The sequence below is a fragment of the Symphalangus syndactylus genome, chromosome X (assembly GCF_028878055.3).
Source record: "Symphalangus syndactylus isolate Jambi chromosome X, NHGRI_mSymSyn1-v2.1_pri, whole genome shotgun sequence".
Lineage (NCBI taxonomy): Eukaryota > Metazoa > Chordata > Mammalia > Primates > Hylobatidae > Symphalangus > Symphalangus syndactylus.
The window spans coordinates 70,145,325-70,165,062 of NC_072447.2; the positions used below are offsets into that span (position 1 = coordinate 70,145,325).

General features: G+C 36.3%; 1 protein-coding gene and 1 pseudogene across 3 annotated transcripts in view; one reads left to right on the plus strand and one right to left on the minus strand.

Annotated features, from left to right (window-relative positions):
* The window catches only part of FAAH2 (fatty acid amide hydrolase 2), a 211,580-nt gene that overhangs the window by 97,084 nt on the left and 94,758 nt on the right, over nt 1–19,738 (plus strand). For all 3 annotated transcript variants that reach the window (XM_055269427.1, XM_055269430.1, XM_055269426.2), the window contains 2 exons: nt 2,245–2,380; nt 4,486–4,603. In XM_055269427.1, the coding sequence (XP_055125402.1) occupies nt 2,245–2,380; nt 4,486–4,603 (254 nt within the window). The remainder of the gene's footprint in view (nt 1–2,244; nt 2,381–4,485; nt 4,604–19,738) is intronic.
* Nucleotides 16,211–19,084, minus strand: LOC129476444 (C-1-tetrahydrofolate synthase, cytoplasmic-like; annotated as a pseudogene).

Consider the following 19,738-nt stretch of genomic DNA (forward strand, 5'->3'; position numbering starts at 1 on the left):
CCATATGTTCTCATTGTTCAACTCCCACTTATGAATGAGAACATGTGGTGTTTGGTTTTCTGTTCTTGTGATAGCTCGCTGAGAATGGTGGTTTCCAGCTTCATCCATGTCCCTGCAAAGGACAAGGATGTCACATTTTCTTTATCCAGTCTATCACTGATGGGCATTTGGGTTGGTTCCAAGTCTTTGCTATTGTGAATAGTGCTGCAATTAACATACATGTGCATGTGTCTTTATAGTAGAATGAGTTATAATCCTTTGGGTATATAACCAGTAATGGGATTGCTGGGTCAAATGGTATTTCTGGTTCTAGATTGTTGAGGAATCACCACACTGTCTTCCACAATGGTTGAACTAATTTACACTCCAACCAACAATGTAAAAAGCGTTTTTATTTCTCCACATTCTCTCCAGTATCTGTTGTATCCTGACTTTTTAATGATCGCCATTCTAACTGGAGTGAGATGGTATCTCATTGTGGTTTTGATTTGCATTTCTCTAATGACCAGTGATGATGACCTTTTTTTTCATATGTTTGTTGGCTGCATAAATGTCTTCTTTTGAAAAGTGTCTGTTCATATCCTTCACCCACTTTTTGATGTTTCTGTTTTCTTGTAAATTTGTTTAAGTTTCTTGTAGATTCTGGATATTAGATCTTTGTCAGATGGATAGATTGCGCATATGTTCTCCTATTCTGTAGGTTGCCTGTTCAATCTGATGATAGTTTCTTTTGCTGTGCAGAAGCTCTTTAATTGGATCCCATTTGTCAATTTTAGCTTCTGTTGCCATTGCTTTTGGTGTTTTAGTCATGAAGTCTTTGCCCATACCTATGTCCTGAATGGTATTGCCCAGGTTTTCTTCTAGGATTTTTATGGTTTTAGGTCTTACATTTAAGTCTTTAATCCATGTTGAGTTAATTTTTGTATAAAGTGTAGGAAGTGATCCAGTTTCAGTTTTCCACACATGGCTAGCCAGTTTTCCCAGCACCATTTATTAAATAGGGAACCCTTTTTCCATTTCTTGTTTTTGTCAGGTTTGTCAAAGACTAGATTGTAGTAGATGTGTGGCATTATATCTGAGGCCTCTGTTCTGTTCCATTGGTCTATATATCTGTTTTGGTACCAGTACCGTGCTGTTTTGGTTACTATAGCCTTGTAATATTGTTTGAAGCCAGGTAGCATGATGCCTCCAGCTTTGTTCTTTTTACTTAGGATTGTCTTGGCTAAATGGGCTCTTTTTGTTCCACATGAAATTTAAAGTAGTTTTTTCTAGTTCTGTGAAGAAAGTCAATGGTAGCTTGATAGGGATAGTATTGAATCTATAAATTACTTTGGGTAGTATGACCATTGTTACAGTATTGATTCTTGCTATCCATGAGCATGAAATGTTTTTCCATTTGTTTGTGTCCTCTCTTATTTCCTTGAGCAGTGGTTTGTACTTCTCCTTGAAGAGGTCCTTCACATCCCGTGTAAGTTGTATTCCTAGATATTTTATTTTCTTTTTAGCAATTGTGAATGACAGTTCACTCATGATTTGGATGTCTATTATTGGTATATAGGAATGCTTGTGATTTTTGCACATTGATTTTCTATCCTGAGACTTTGCTAAAGTTGCTTATCAGGTTAAGAAGATTTGGGGCTGAGAGATTGTAAGTGATCAAGAAAGGTCTTATAGTTTCACTTAAGTCTTGAAATCTGGTTACCCATCTGGCACATTAATTGTGAAATGTATTATAGGCAGAGGAAATGTCATAAACAAAGTTATAAGCAAGCATCAAAATAGCCTGTTCTTTGAGGAAAATTGCAAACAATTTGTTATGGCTTCTGTTTAGGTATCAGGTTGCAGAGAGCTTTGTATACAAGCTAAAGGAATTTTGACTTCATCCTCTAGGCCAGTAGATTTTTAAATGTGTATTCTAACTCGTCCTTTTCCCTATAGGCTCTGCAGGCCCTTAGAACCATCCCCAGAAAGAGAGAATAGTCTAATAAGTAGGGACCCCGTTTCCATCAGAGTAGCTCTGGTTTTGCCTATTTTATATTGAAGTTCTTCAATTAGGAAAAAAAAATTCACTGCTTTTAAGAGAGCTAGTAAAATTGTGAAACTACTGCAATGAGATATAAGAAGGCCTGAAAAGTTTTAACCAGGAGAAAAAATATTTAAGATAGATTAAACGCCATAATGAAATACAACATGCAGGGATCATGTCTTATTTTGGGCGGCTAACCTGACTGTCTAAACTTTCAGGTGTGGTTCCCAACAAAGGTCAGTTTCCCCTGGCTGTGGGAGCCCAGGAGTTGTTTCTGTGCACTGGTCCTATGTGCCGCTATGCTGAAGACCTGGCCCCCATGTTGAAGGTCATGGCAGGACCTGGGATCAAAAGGTATGTTCATTTATTTTTATTTCCTTGGACTCTTATGCTGACATTCATTCTCTCTTTGTTTATTAGTGTCATAGAGGTAGACTTTCAGTCCTCAAGCAAATAAATATTACAGGTTTTTATGAGAGAACCTTTATATACTTATATAAGTGAATACCATCCTTCACAAATTGGAAAGATGCCATGTAAAAGTATTTTACTGAGAAAATACAAAGAGAGGCCTTATTTTGGGGATGGAAACAGTGAATCCTTTTGTTATTCATTTATGAATTTGTGCATAAAAACTATGTTCACTTTAAGTTCAGCCTTTCTGATTCTTCTGCCATCTGTCACCATATACATACTTTCCAATCTCACCTAGGCATCAATGCTGCTTGGAAATCGGTTCCCTAGGCAGCTCTTTTTTAATATATTTTCTATAGCAGTGATTTCAAATTTTTCCATTTCCAGTGAAACTGTGATCTTCTCCTTTCCTTTACCCTCAAGTAAATAATCCCACATTTTGTCTCATAAAAAAATGCAATCTATATGTAACTTACTTCAGTTTCTTACCATAACATTTTTCTAGGTCTCCAGCATTCATTCTTTCTCCTCTTAGAGTGGAGAAAATATCTTTCCATTTAGCTTTAGCATATAAGTAGTTTCAGTTAAGCTCTTGATCTTATGTTCTCTTATTCTCTCAGATCTTTGTTCCATTACTTATCTCATCTTAGTATGACTTAACCTCTCTCTCTCTGTCTCTCTCTCTCTCACACACATACACACACACACACACATACACCCACCCTTCTCATTATTATTAAGCATCCTAAGTGTCTCTCATCTTAAAAAGAGACAACATTTTTTAGCCCCTTATTCCCCTTAAGCCACTACTCTGTGCCGCTTTTTGCCCCATTGCGAGATCCTTTGTGTGAATTATTTATACTCATTAACTCTAAATTCTCACATTGCCATCTCATAAATGAATTCACTACAAACTGGTTTTTACCACCAAAATTATTCTTGCCGAGGTCCCTGAATTTTTTTTTACATTTTTGCTAAGAATAATAACTGCTTCTCAATACTTACCATTCATTACCTCATTATAACTGGTGGCAATATTGATATTACTCTATCATTATTGAGACAAACTCTGCCCTTGGCTCTTGTGATTCAATCATTTTTAAAATTATTTTTAATTTTTGTGGGTACATAACAGGTATATATATTTACGGGCTACATAAGATATTTTGAAGCAGTCATGTAATGCATAATAATTGCTTCATGGAAAATGGGGTAGGTATCCATCCCCTTAAGCATTTATCTTTTGTGTTATGGACAATCCACCCTTTTGATATTGCTCCTTTTCCTTTCATCTGCCTTACTGGCTCTTCTTCCTTTGTTCACCTCTTATATATTGGTATTCTAGAAGGATCTGGTTTACTTATCTCTCTTCTTTCTACTTACTCTCAGAATGACTCCATCTACCCTTGCCACTTCAACCATATTCCATACACAGATGATGCCGAAATCTGCCTCTTCAGCTCACTCTTTTCACTTAAGCTAGAGGACTGTCTATTTACTACTACAGGAAGACTGGCCATTTCAGATAACTGAGACTCAATATATCTAAAACTGATATTATTTTTCTTTCAAGCTCCAGAAACCTGATCCACTACTTCGATTCTTGCCCAATCCCAGTGACTGGATGACCAAAATCAACCCAGTTGCTAAAGCCTCATTTCCGATTTTTCTCAGTCATTACATCTAAGCAACGCGGAGTCATATTGAAATTACCTACTAATGATTTCTTACATCTTTACATATCTCTCCATCACCATGGTTACAGTTCTACTTCAGGCTACAATCATTTCTAGGATGAACTGCTACCAAAACATTTTGACTTGTCACTACGTCTACAATTTTAATGCATTTCAAACCATTCTCTCCCTTGCAGCTCAAATACATTTTTTAAATGCAAATCTAAGTTCTAAAGGTATAATACCATTTCTGCCACACAGTGCTCGGGAAAAAATACTTCATTAGAGCTGAAGCTCAGATGTCAGGATTGAACAATTAAGGATATCTAAATAATTTGTTGATGTCAGTTTCTTTTTAATCCTACACAGGTTAAAACTAGACACAAAGGTACATTTAAAAGACTTAAAATTTTACTGGATGGAACATGATGGAGGCTCATTTTTAATGTCCAAAGTGGACCAAGATCTCATTTTGGCTCAGAAAAAGGTAATTTTAAATAAAATTTGTTTAAGAATTATTTTTAGTCAAAGACATGCCATTCTGAGACCTTTACTTCACTTTCTGCCAAATATTTCTGTGTCAGCATATGCAATTAAGGTTTTCAGAACAGTTATCCTAAGAAATTTTGGATGTAATTTTTCATGGTTATTTTAGATATTTTATTTTTTAGTAATAAAATTAGTACTTTGAAAATAAAGTATGATAAATCAAATAAATAATTTTCTTAGAGGTAACTGTTATTAATAATTGGGTATGTATCTATCCAGTGATTCTCCTATGCTAATGTGTAGATGTAAATTTTAGATAATTGGGACAACATTACATATGCAATCATTTTGGCCTGAGCTTTATTTTAAAATACTTTTATAATCACATGAAATAATAAAACAAATTTATCTTTTTGAAAGCAAAAATTCATTTGAGAAAGAAGAATAATAAGGGGAACAGACCTATCAAATTTTAAAAGTATTTTTTAAACTACTACTTAATTTAAGAATAATAAAGCTTATTACTTGGAAACAATGGAAGACAAAGAAGGCCATTACATAATGGTAAAGGGATCAATTCAACAAGAAGAGCTAACTACCTTAAATATATATGCATGCAATACAGGAGCACCCAGATTCATAAAGCAATTCCTTAGAGACCTACAAAGAGACTTAGACTCCCACACAATAATAATGGGAGAATTTAACACTCCACTGTCAACATTAGACAGATCAATGAGACAGAAAGTTAACAAGCATACCCAGGAACTGAACTCAGCTCTGCACCAAGCAGACCTAATAGACATCTACAGAACTCTCCACCCCAAATCAACAGAATATACATTCTTCTCAGCACCACACCACACTTATTCCAAAATTGACCACATAGTTAGAAGTAAAGCTCTCCTCAGCAAATGTAAAAAACAGAAATTATAAAAACTGTCTCTCAGACCACAGTGCAATCAAACTAGAACTCAGGATTAAGAAACTCATTCAAAACCACTCAACTACATGGAAACAGAACAATTTGCTCTTGAATGACTACTGGGTACATAAAGAAATGAAGGCAGAAAAAAAGATGTTCTTTGAAACCAACGAGAACAAAGACACAACATACCAGAATCTCTGGGACACATTTAAAGCAGTGTGAAGAGGGAAATTTGTAGCACTAAATGCCCACAAGAGAAAGAAGGAATTATCTAAACTTAGCACTCTAGCATCACAAATAAAAGAACTAGAGAAGCAAGAGTAAACACATTCAAAAGCTAGCAGAAGGCAAGAAATAACTAAGATCAGAGGACAACTGAAGGAGACAGAGACACAAAAAACCCTTCAAAAAATCAATGAATCCAGGAGCTGGTTTTTTGAAAAGATCAACAAAATTGATAGACTGCTAGCAAGACTAATAAAGAAGAAAAGAGAGAAGAATCAAATAGATGCAATAAAAAATGATAAAGGGGATATCACCACTAATCCCACAGAAATACAAACTACCATCAGATAATACTATAAGCAACTCTATGCAAATAAACTAGAAAATCTAGAAGAAATGGATAAATTCCTTGACACATACACCCTCCCAAGACTAAACCAGGAAGAAGTTGAATCTCTGAATAGACCAATAACAGGTTCTGAAATTGAGGCCATAATTAATAGCCTAGCAATCAAAAAAAAAAAAAAATCCCGGAGCAGACGCATTCACAGCCAAATTCTACCAGAGGTGCAAGGAGGAGCTGGTACCATACCTTCTGAAACTATTCCAATCAATAGAAAAAGAGGGAATCCTCCCTAATTCATTTTATGAGGCCAGCATCATCCTGATACCAAAGCCTGGCAGAGACAAATCAAAAAAAGAGAATTTTAGACCAATATCCCTGATGAACATCCATGCAAAAATCCTCAATAAAATACTGGCAAACTGAATCCAGCAGCACATCAAAAAGCTTATCCACCATGATCAAGTGGGCTTCATCCCTGGGATGCAAGGCTGGTTCAATATACGCAAATCAATAAACATAATCCAGCATATGAACAAAACCAAAGACAAAAACCACATGATTATCTCAATAGATGCAGAAAAGGCCTTTGACAAAATTAAACAACACTTCATGCTAAAAACTCTCAATAAATTAGGTACTGATGGGACGTATCTCAAAATAATAGGAGCTATCTATGACAAACCCACAGCCAATATCATACTGAATGGACAAAACCTGGAAGCATTCCCTTTAAAAACTGGCACAAGACAGGGATGCCCTCTCTCACCACTCCTATTCAACATAGTGTTGGAAGTTCTGGCCAGGGCAATCAGGCAGGAGAAGGAAATAAAGGGTATTCAATTAGGAAAAGAGGAAGTCAGGTTGTCCCTGTTTGCAGATGACATGATTGTATATCTAGAAAACCCCATTGTCTCAGCCCAAAATCTCAAATCCCAAATCTAAGCTGAGAAGCAACTTCAGCAAAGTCTCAGGATACAAAATCAATATGCAAAAATCACAAGCATTCTTATACACCAATAACAGACAAACATAGATCCAAATCATGAGTGAACTCCCATTCACAATTGCTTCAAAAAGAATAAAATACCTAGGAATCCAACTTACAAGGGATGTGAAGGACCTCTTCAATGAGAACTACAAACCACTGCTCAACGAAACAAAAAAGGATGTGAATAAATGGAAGAACATTCCATGCTCATGGATAGGAAGAATCAATATCATGAAAATGGCCATACTGCCCAAGGTAATTTATAGATTCAATGCCATCCCCATCAAGCTACCAATGACTTTCTTCACAGAATTGGAAAAAACTACTTTAAAGTTCACATGGAACCAAAAAAGAGCCCGCATTGCCAAGTCAATCCTAAGCCAAAAGAACAAAGCTGGAGGCATCATACTACCTGACTTCATACTATACTTCAAGGCTACGGTAACCAAAACAGCATGGTACTAGTACCAAAACAGAAATAAAGACCAGTGGAACAGAATGGAGCCCTCAGAAATAATGCCACACATCTACAGCTATCTGATCTTTGACAAACATGACAAAAACAAGAAATGGGGAAAGTATTCCCTATTTAACAAATGGTGCTGGGAAAACTGGCTAGCCATATGTAGAAAGCTGAAACTGGTCCCTTCCTTACAGCTTATACAAAAATTAATTCAAGATGAATTAAAGACTTAAATGTTAGACCTAAAACCATAAAAACCCTAGAAGAAAACATAGGCAATACCATTCAGGACATAGGCATGGGCAAGGACTTCATGTCTAAAACACCAAAAGCAATGGCAACAAAAGCCAAAATTGACAAGTGGGATCTAAATTAACTAAAGAGCTTCTGCACAGCAAAAGAAACTACCATCAGAGTGAACAGGCAACCTACAGAATGGGAGAAAAGTTTTGCAATCTACTCATCTGACAGAGGGCTAATATCCAGAATCTACAATGAACTCAAACAAATTTACAAGAAAAAAACAAACAACCCCATCAACAAGTGGCAAAAGGATATGAACAGACACTTCTCATAAGAAGACATTTATGCAGCCAAAAGACACATGAAAAAATGCTCATCATCACTGGCCATCAGAGAAATGCAAATCAAAAGCACAATGAGATACCGTCTCACACCAGTTAGAATGGCAATCATTAAAAAGTCAGGAAACAACAGGTGCTGGAGAGGATGTGGAGAAATAGGAATCATTTTACACTGTTGGCGGGACTGTAAACTAGTTCAACCATTTTGGAAGTCAGTGTGGCAATTCCTCAGGGATCTAGAACTAGAAATAGTGTTTAAACCAGCCATCCCATTACTGGGTATATACCCATAAAGACACATGCACATGTATGTTTATTGTGGCACTATTCACAATAGCAAAGACTTGGAACCAACCCAATTGTCCAACAATGATAGACTGGATTAAGAAAATGTGGCACATATACACCATGGAATACTATTCAGCCATAAAAAATGATGAGTTCATGTCCTTTTTAGGGACATGGATGAAGCTGGAAACCATTATTCTCAGCAAACTATCGCAAAGACAGAAAACCAAATACTGCATGTTCTCACTCATAGGTGGGAATTGAACAATGAGAACACTTGGACACAGGAAGAGGAACATCACACACTGGGGCCTGTTGTGGGGTGGGGGGAGTGGGGAGGGATAGCATCAGGAGATATACCTAATGTAAATGATGAGTTAATGGGTGCAGCACACCAACATGGCACATGTATACATATGTAACAAACCTGCACATTGTGAACATGTACCCTAAAACTTAAAGTATAATAAAAAAAAAAAAGATGTGGAAAACTAGAAGAAACTTGAGTGCTGTAAAAGATGGCTTTTATATTCTATCTTTGTTTTGTGCCACCATGAAAAAATGCCTGTGACTCAATAACTTATAAAGAACAAAAATTTATTTCTCACACACCTGAAGACAGGAAAGTCCAAGATCAAGGTGCTGGCATGTTCAGTGTCTGGTGAGGGCCATCTTGCTGCATTCTCCAGAGGGGAGAAACATGGCAGAAGGGTGGAAGAGACAGCTGCTAAGGCTGCATGAAGCCTTTTGAAAAATGGCTGTAATGGCATTAACTAGGGCAGCCCTCATGGCCTATTCACTTCTTGAGGGCCCCACTCTTAATAATAATGCATTGGCAACACCTGAATTTTGGAGGCGATCTATTCAAACCGTAGGTCAGGATATCGAGGCCCTCCTGGCTAACACCGTGAAATCCCGTCTCTACTAAACAAAATACAAAAAATTAGCCAGGCGCAGTGGCGGGCGCCTGTAGTCCCAGCTACTCGGGGGGCTGAGGCAGGAGAATGGCATGAACCCAGGAGGCGGAGCTTGCAGTGAGCCAAGATCCCGCCACTGCACTCCAGCCTGGGCGACAGAGTGAGACTCCGTCAAAACAAACAAACAAACAAAAAACATAGCATATGTGGATACATTACTGTGTTACTAGATTTGAAAATCATGTTATAAAATTATACGTTATTTTTAAATCTATAGGTAAAATGTAATTCATATAAAAACTCAGTGGATTTTTAAATTTCTTTTTGTAATGCTTAATGAGGATAAAAGAAAAGTGAGATCTTCATAAGTGAGAAGCCCAGAAACAGAATTTCTGCCTATATTAATTTTTCCGTGTATTAAGATAGCTTCACATATCTGAATTAATAATATCTAAATGAAAGAAATCATAGAAAATATTGTCAATAAAAATGATAGAGGATTATTAACAGGCTATAACCTATTATAAGAGAAATACCACCAGGGACATAGGAAAAGGAGAAAGGTAAATTATGAAAGAAGATATATAAGTGAATAATAAAAACACAAGAAATGTTAAGACTTATAAGTAATTAAAGGAAAAAATATAGAAAAATTAAGATACTATTCCTTGGTTGCTTGGGTTGATAAACCATAGAATACTAGTGGCAAAGCAAATTGGTACTTTCCTGGGGAGCTGGAGGATAAATGCAAAATTATGAAGCCAGGAGCAGGAGGAAAAAAGGAAAAAAGTAAGTGAATGGAAGTAAATTACTTACATTGAACTTTTAGTCCATATAAGTTGCTCTCACAGTAGAATTACCTCCCTTCCTGTTCTGTAGCTTAAGCAAAAATTTTAATAACTTAATTTACAGACTCTTCATTACCAAGTTATCCAGTCAATTTAATATTCTGACCCCAAACCCTTCCGTTTACGATATTAAAACCATATTTTCGCTGGCCTGAAATTCATGTGTATGAAAAGCCAATTTTCCTAAATGGGTTTTTTCACTGTTGATACTAACCAAGAGTCTCACTGTTATTGAAACTTTCTCTGCAGTGTCAGAAGTGACAATGTTGCAGACCTCATCACCTGTTGGCATCAAGTAGCAGGGAGAGCTATCATAGAATAGTGTAGTTTGAAATAATAGTTTAAAATAGTCACATGCTAAAAAAGAGACAGATTGAAATACATGTGAATTCATTTAGGAGTTTCATTTCATATTGGATAATTTTAGAACAGGCTCTAGTGAAGATTGGTGTATGGAATACAAGGATCTATAATGCTGTTGTATGCTTTACCAGTTGGTTCAATAAGAGAAATTTTTTTTTTTATTATACTTCAGGTTTTAGGGTACATGTGCACAATGTGCAGGTTTGTTACGTATGTATCCATGTGCCATGTTGATTTCCTGCACCCATTAACTCGTCATTTAGCATTAGGTATATCTCCTAATGCTGTCCCTCCCCCCTCCCCCCACCCCACAACAGTCCCCGGAGTGAGATGTTCCCCTTCCTGTGTCCATGAGTTCAAACTCAATATTTTTCCAGAAAGCATTTTATAAAATTCAGATGTCTATTTCTGATTAAAAATTAATTTTTGCCATACTATGTTCTTTTTTATATTATCTGCATGAAATCCAGGGCAATCTCTTTAAAATATAAAGTAAAATAAGCATGCTAACCATCATCATTATTATTTATAGAAAGTATACCAAAGAGAAATTAGAAATAAGAGGTGTGACTATGAAAAAAAGACAAATGAATAATTATTTATAGATTAAGATATGAGTATATTCTTGTAAAACTCAAGGCGTGCTATTTTAAAACTCTTAGAATAAATGAATTCAACTTAAAATAGGATGTACAATGAAAATAAGAAAAACCATAGCTAACATATCAATCAGCAATAACCAGAGAAAAAGTAGAATGAGGAAAACAGAGAAGACAAACAGAAAATCCTACAAAATGCCTACAGACTCTAAAAGTAAGATTGTAGAACCTACCAGAGAAAAATTACAGAACTTTACTAAGGTACTACAATGAGTTTTGAATAAAAAGAGAAACTTAGTTTTATAGCTTGAGTTGTTGGTGGATAGATCCCATAGCCTATATAATCCCTGTAACTGGGATTACAAATATCATTCCATTTTATAAAGTTCCTAGGCACACTACAAAATTCCATCACAGTTATAAAGGCATTTCTGAAACACCAACAGGCCTGCTGTTCTGTAATCTGTCATTGCATAAAGTAATTTATGCCTCTTTGTTTCTGTATATTTTCTGAAAAGGAGGAAGTGGAGGAACATGAGAATGAGTGATGTGTGTATCAGAGGAAGGAGGAGATAAATAGAGAAAGACATTGTTACATCATTGGAGGTGGGGTAAGGATGTGTGCCACCTCCACCATTCCCAAGCTATTGTCAGAAAAATACCATGTTTTAGGACAGGATGGCTATATTTTATAGCAACTAAAATCAAATTAGCAATTTTTATTATGGAAGTGGAGAAAATGTTAAGGTTCTCCTGTCAGAATAAATAGCCAAGAAGAAATGAAAACTTTTGACTCAGGAGAATAAAAATATTAAGGATTTAGTATTCCAGAATTTTAATATGGCATAATATATTTAAATATTTCTCTAAAGTTAATAACTTTATATAGCAATTTGAACTTTATCCACTTTCAGGTTCCATATAAAGAGCGAGCTTTTTTGATTTTGTAGCAGAAGCTCAATAGTTGCTAACTGATGTTGGTCTGTAATTCTTCCTAAGTCAGAATAAAAGGAAAGGAGTTAGGACATCAAACTTTGTGGAGGATATTTTATAATCCAGGTCTTTTTATCATTTCTATATTTCCTAGCAACACCTTACTTTTACCTATTTTGTAGAAAAAAATATGCCAAGGCCTTGTGTGCTGTTAGACTTTTTTATTAGCATTTTATTTTTAGAACAGTTATATATTTACCAAAAGATTGAGCAGATAGTACAGAGTGTCCATGGGTAGCCCCTCTTTCTTTCACTAGTAGGGTACATGTTTCATGACTGATGAAACAATATTGATATATTATTAACTAAACTCCATAGTTTACATTAGTGTTTATATCGTACAGTTTTACAGCATTTGACAAATGCATAATGCCATGTAACTATCATTACAATATCATACAGAATAGTAGTTTTTACCACTCAAAAACTTCCGTGCATCACTTATTTATTCATACATTCTCTCCACTCCTACTGGAAACCACATATTTTTTACTATCTTTATACTTTTGCCTTTCCCCTAATATCATATATTTAGAATCTAAATTATGTAACCTTTTTATACTTGCTTGAAATACGCATTTAAGTTCACCTTGAAATATGCATGTAAGTTCACCTTGAAATACGCATTTAAATATGCATTTAAGTTCCCTCCATGTCTTTTCGTGGCTTGGTAACTCATTTCTTTTTATCTCTGAAAAATATTTCATTGTAAGGATGTACCACCATTTTTTACCTATTTACCTAGTAAAGGACATCTTGGTTGTTTCAAAATATTGTTATCTTTGAACAAAAGCTGTTGTAATCATTTATGTGCACCTTTTCCATAGACATAAGTTTTCTATTCAATTAGATAGTACCAAGGAACACAATATACTTTGCTTTGTTAGAAATCTTGAGATTGTCTTCCAAAGTGGCTTTGTTATGGTACTCCAGAGAAGCAGAAGAATTTCCTTCTGCTTCTCTGGAGTACCCTAATTTTAGTACCCTTACACACACACACATACACACACATGCACACACACACACATACATATATATATATATATTTACATACATATATAATATATAATGAATAATACAAATGAAAGTTTGTACCCTCTGACCAACATAGCTTTATTTCATCCCCTCACCCCACCCCAATTCCTGGCAACTACCATCCTACTCTCTACTTCTAGGAATTTGACTTTTTTAGATTACATAAATAAATGATATTATAAAACATTTGTTTTTCTGTGTCTGGTTTATTTCACTTAACATAATGCCCTTCAGGTCCATCTATATTGTTGAAAATTGCAAAATTTTCTACATTTTTAAGGCTGAATAATATTCCAGTGCATGTATATACAGCATTTTCTTTATCCATCCATCAACGCACACTTAGGATGTTTTCATATCTTAGCAATTATAAATAATACTGCAGAGAACATGGGATTGCAGGTACTTCTTAGAGATCCTGATTTGAATTACTTCAAATATATTACTAGAAGTAGCATTGCTGGATCATATGGTAGTTCTATTTTTAATGTTTTGAGTGGCTGTACAAATTTACATTTCTACCACAGTGTACAAAGTTTCCCTTTTCTCCCTGTCCTCACCAACACTTACCTTTTTAAAAAAATAATAGCTATGCTATTGGGTGGGAGGTGACATCTCATCTTGGCTTTGATGTGCATTCACCTGATGATTAGTGTTGTTGATTTTTTTTTCATATACCTAGGGGCCAGTTGTATGTCTCCTTTGAAGAAATGTCTATTCAGGTTGTTTGCCAATTTTTCAATTAAGTTATTTGTTTCTGATAAGTTCTATGAATTCCTTGTATATTTTGAATGTTAATCCTATATCAAATATATGTTTTACAAATATTTTATCCCATTCAGTAGGTTGCCTTTGTATTTTATATTGTTTTCTTTGTGTGAAAATACTTTTTAGTTTGCTCTAAACCAATTTGTCTATTTTTGCTTTATTAGCCTGTACTTTCGGAGATACATGCAAAAAATAATTGCCAAGACCAATATCATGGAGCTTTTTTGCTGTATTTTCCTCTGGGAATTTCACAGTCAAGTCTTATATTTATTGTACTTTATTTTTTATTATTTTAGATTGAAAGGGTACTTGCACATGTTGTTAAGTGGATATATTGTGTAATGGTGAAGTTTGGGCTTCTAGTGTACCCATTATGCAAACAGTGAACATTTTATCCCATAGGTAATTTTTCAGCCCTCATCTACCTCCCACCCTTCCATATTTTTGAGTTGCCAGTGTCAATTATTTCTGCCTACTTGTCCATGTGTATCCATTGTTTAGTTTCCACTTATAAGTGAGAAACAGACTTTCTGTTTCTGAGTTGTTTAACTTAGGATAATGGCCTCAAGCTAAATCCATGTGGCTGCAAAGGGCATACTTTCATTTTTTATGGCCGTATAGTATTCTGTGGTGTTTATATATCACATTTCTTTATCCAGTCAGCCACTGATAAAATGTCTGCTATTGTAAATAGTGTTGCAGTAAACACAACACACAAGTTTAGGTGTCTTTTTGATATAATAATTTCTTTTCTTTTGGTTAGTCAGGAGTGGAAATGCTATGCTGAATGGTAGTTTTATTTTGGTTCTTTGAGAAACTTCCATACTGTTTTCCATAGAAATTTTACTACTTTACAATATGCCAACAGTGTATAAGCATTCTTTTTTTTCTGCATTCTCACCAACAACTGTTATTTTTTACCTTAAAAAATAGCCATTCTGACTGCTGTAAGATGGTATCTCATTGTAGTTTTAATTTACATTTCTCTGATGACTAGTGATGTTGAGCACCTTTTCATAAGTTTTTTTTGTAGCCAATTGCATGTTGTCTTTTAAGAAATGTCTATTCATGTTTTTTTGCTCACTTTTTAATGGGGTTGTTTTTTTTCTTGTTGATTTGTTTTGGTTTCTTGTAGAGTGTGGATATTAGACCATTTTCAGAGGCATAATTTGCAAATATTTTCTTCTCTTCTGTAGTTTGTCTTTTTGCTCTGTTGATTATTTCCTTTGCTGTACAGAAGCTTTTTAGTTTGTGTTCCATTTGTGTACTTTTGTTTTTGTTGCATTTGCTTTTGAGGTCTTAGTCATAAATTCTTTCCCTCAATGTCAGAAGAGTTTTTTCTATTTTTTTTTTGTTAGGATTTTTCTTGTTTGAGGTCTTACATTTAAGTCATAAATGAAACCTGAGTACATTTTTGTATATGGTGAGAGAGAGGGGTCCAGTTTCATTATTCTGAATATGGCTACCAATTTTGCCAGAACTCTTTATTGTATTCAATAAAGCAATATTTCATATCCTTTCTTCACTGTTTATTTTTGTCAACTTTGTCAAAGTTCAGTTTTGTATAGGTATGTGGCTTTATTTCTTGGTTCTCTATTTGGTTCCATTCTATGTCTCCATTTTTTTACCATTACCATACAGTTTTTGTTACTATAGTTTTTTAGTATATTTTGAAGTCAGATAATGTGGGGCCTCTTACTTTTTTCTTTTTATGAAAAATTTATTTGGCTCTTCAGGCTCTTTTTTTGTTATACATGTATTCTAGGATTTTTTTCTAATTCTGTGAAAAATTATGTTTGTAATGATAGGAATTATGTTTAATCTGTAGATTGCTCTTGGCAGTATGGTCATTTTAACTAGTGATACTTCCAGTCCATGAGCGTAAGATCTTTTTCTGTTTCTGGCATCTATGATTTATTTTATCAGTGTTTTGTATTTCTCCTTATAGTGATCTTTAACCTCCTTGGTTAAACATATTCCTAGTATTTTATTTTTGTAAATGGCTAGTGTAAATGGGATGGAATTTTTTATTTGTTTCTTAGCTTTAATGCTATTGGTGTATCGAAATGCTACTGACTTTATTTACATTGATTTGGTATCCTGAAACTTTACCAAAATTGTTTATCAAATATAGGAATTTTATGTAAAGTCTAGGTTTTCTAGATATGTCATCAGCAAGCAGAGATAACATGACTACTTCTTTTTAAATTTGGATCCCTTTCCTCTGGCTAGAACTGGAGTATTATATTGAATAAGAGTGGTGAGAGTGGAGATCCTTGTTTTTTTTTTGGCAAAACTATTTCCTTTTATTCTGTGGAACGTCACTAACGTAAAATAGACATGTGCATGATTTATGTTAATTTATACACGATGAGAATTAAGGCTGAAAGTGACATCCGGAGAAACTCCTACTATTAGTTTCAGATCTTCTGGGCAGGGGCTGACTCTTGGCTCCCTTATACTTCCTAACTCCCAGTGGGCCGGAATAGACACTGGCCAGACTTTCAAAGTAGCTTCTTGTAGATGGATGATGATCTATTTAGAATAATCCATTCACCTGTTCTGTTTCAGGGTCCAAATCAATATCATAAAAACAGGGCTGGGTGGGGAGTCCATTGTGCTCATCATTCCTACTAAAGGGTACAGAAAACCAGCCCTGATGCTGGCATGGATGTCGTGAATGGGCAGAACGAATCCTGTAGGGACACCTTTTCCTCTGGGTTGTGAGACAAGGACAAGTGTGTTTTGGCCACGCAGATAGGGAGATTCCCAAAGTCCTACTTTGTGTAGACTTCAGCTTTGTGTGGAGCTTTGAGGAGTAATTCAACGTTGTCTGCTGCATAGATGTTCTGTGCAATGATCCTGATTTTGTCCTCAACTGGGAGCTTGAGGTCATAAAGGAGTTGGAAGCTGCTGGGTGCTTGTTCTGCTCTCTGGACAGCCTGAACCAGGGCTAAGGCACCCTTGCCCCCTTCTGCCCAGTGAGTGCACTTCACGGTATCAAAAGCCCTATGTTCTCTGGAAAGGCAACTGATGAGGTCCAGCTCAGTCTCTGTATCTGTCTTGAAGCCAGAATACCAGGATTTGATGTTAAAAATCTTTTTTATTCCAATGACTGCTCCAAACCCCACTTCCATCACTACAAACCCTTCTGGGCCAACAAGCTAGAGTGTGATCCAGTCTGCAATTATAGAGGAATTGCTGTGTGCGATGTTGGCAAATGGGCTGGCATGGACAAACACTGGAGTGCCCTCCAATGTCTGCATGAGATTGGGCTTGATTGTGTCCTTCATAAGCACTATCACTGCACCACTCACCCCCAGACCTTCAGCGCTGATGGGCTCTCCTTTCTTACTGGATGCCACCACCATTTTGCCCAGTCTCTCTCTCCTATCTTCTAGAGAAGTGGTGAGAGCCAGGACAACCATAATTTCACTGGCCACAGAGATATCAAACTGGGCCATCCGTGTGTGACTTTTCTTCGTTGGAGCCTGTCCAATCGTGATCTTCCTCAGGAATCCATCATTGGTATCCAACACTCTTTGCCAAGCTATGGTTTCTGGATCAGTGTCCAATCTTGCAAATCTGTTTATCTCTTCATCTATCAGTGTGATAGAGTCAGTCTTGTCAATGCCTAGTCTGTTTAACCTTTGGATGTGGATATCAGAGAACTTTCTCACTCCATTTACTGATGGCACCAAATGATTAAAGACAGCCTTGTCTGTCTGGGTCAGTTCATTAAATATCTGAGCATCAATGGCCGCAGCAACAAGGTTATTAGCTACAGTGATGGCATGGATGTCACCTGTGAGGTGGAGATTAAACTCTTCCATAGGAATGACCTGGGAGTAGCCGCCTCCTGCAGCACCACCTTTTATTCCAAAGGTGGGGCCCTGAGAATGCTGTCACATACACACAAAAACGTTCTGGTAGAGATGGGCAAGAAGGGCTTGCACCAGCCTGATTGTAGTGATGCTTTTCCCTTCTCCCAGGAGTATTGGAGTTATTCCAGTCACCACCTGATATTTCCCATCAGGCTGGTGCTTCAGGCGTTCTAGTGCTGACAGCAGAACTTTGGCCTTTGTTTCACCATATAATTCTACCTCTTCAGACAGCAGACCAATTTCTCAAGCCAGCTTACCAATGGGCTTCGGTTTACAAGATCGTGATATATCAATGTCACTTGGAACAGGTGTCTTGAGGTCAAGGTTGTTATACTGAATCATCCACTTTCCTGGCTTAAATTTCTCCAGGAAATTCTTGGCACTCTCTACTGTGCTCTGCATGAGCATTGCAACCGTCGTGGGCCCTAAGCCGCCAGGAACAGGCCTCGTCATATGTCACATCACCCACAACTTTTCTCCCATTTTTTTTTAACATCTGGGAAATAATTGATTCCACAGTTGATGACTATTGCCCCAGGTTTGATCCGTTCCCCTTTAACCATTTCAGGCCGACCAGTTGCAACCACCAGGATGTCGCCTTTATTTACCTCCTCATCCAGATTGGCAATCTTGGAGTGGCAGGTGGTCACTGTGACATTGTTCCACAGAAGCAAGTCATGCATTGGGGCCCTGACTATTTTACTGCACCCAACCACCACAGCATGCCTTCTGGCAATCTGCACTGCTGTCTCTTTGATGAGTTCCAAGCATCCTTTAGGCATACAAGGAATGAAACAGTCCTTTAGGTCACCTCTAGCAAGTTTCCCAGCACTGATGCTAGTCAATCCATCCACATCTTTTTTAGGTGCAATAGCATTGATCATGCCTTCAGTATATTCTCTGAATCTAGAGGTAGCTTCACTATGAACCCGTGTATAGTAAGTCTTCATTCAAAGATATAATGTACTTGATCACCTCAGATTCTGTGGTTGTTCTTGGTAACTTAATGTCAGTGGCTTTCATCCCAATCTCTTCAGCAGCGTTCAACTTCACATTATATAAAGATTGGAATCATCTCTGTTGCCAGCCTGTAATATTGCCAGGCCTGGTGTGAAACCAGGTACTTCTCCTTCAACTGAGTGACTTGATTCTTCAGTCTTGCCCTTATTTGTGCGGAGATCTCCTTCCTTTTCAGGATTTCTGCTGGTGCCATGGCCTTTGTTAGTCCACTGCCCATGATGGACACCACCAATATCCTGTTCAGTTCTTAGGAGGAATGCTTTAACCTTATCCTCATTCAGTATGATGTTGGCTATGGGTTTGTCATAGATGGCTTTTATTAATTTGAGGTATGTATTTTCAATGCCTAGTTGGTTGTGAAGAAATGTTGGATTTTATCAAGTCGTTTTTCTTCATCAATTGAGATGATCATATAGTGTTTGTTTTTTATTCTGTTTATGAGGTTAATTACATTATTGATTTGCATATGTTGAACCATCCTTGAATCTCTGGGATCAAACCCACATGGCTTAATGTATTGTTTGTTTAAATTTGCTAATATTTTATTGTGGATTTATGCATCAATATGCACCAGGTATATTAGCTTGTAAGGTTTTTTTATTCTTTCCTTGCTTAGTATTTGTATCAGGTGCTATTGCTTTCATAGAATGAGTTAGAGAGGAATTGTTCTTCCTTGATTTTTTGGCATAATTTTAGTAAGATTGGAACAAGTTCTTTGTATGTCTGGTAAAATCCAGCTGTGAATCAATCTGGTCCTGGGCTATTTTTGTTGGATATTTTATATTACAGATTCAAATTCATTACTTGTTATTGGTCTGTTTAGGATTTCCATTTCTTTCTGGTTCAATCTTGGGAGGTTGTATGTTTCCAGGAAGTATCCATGT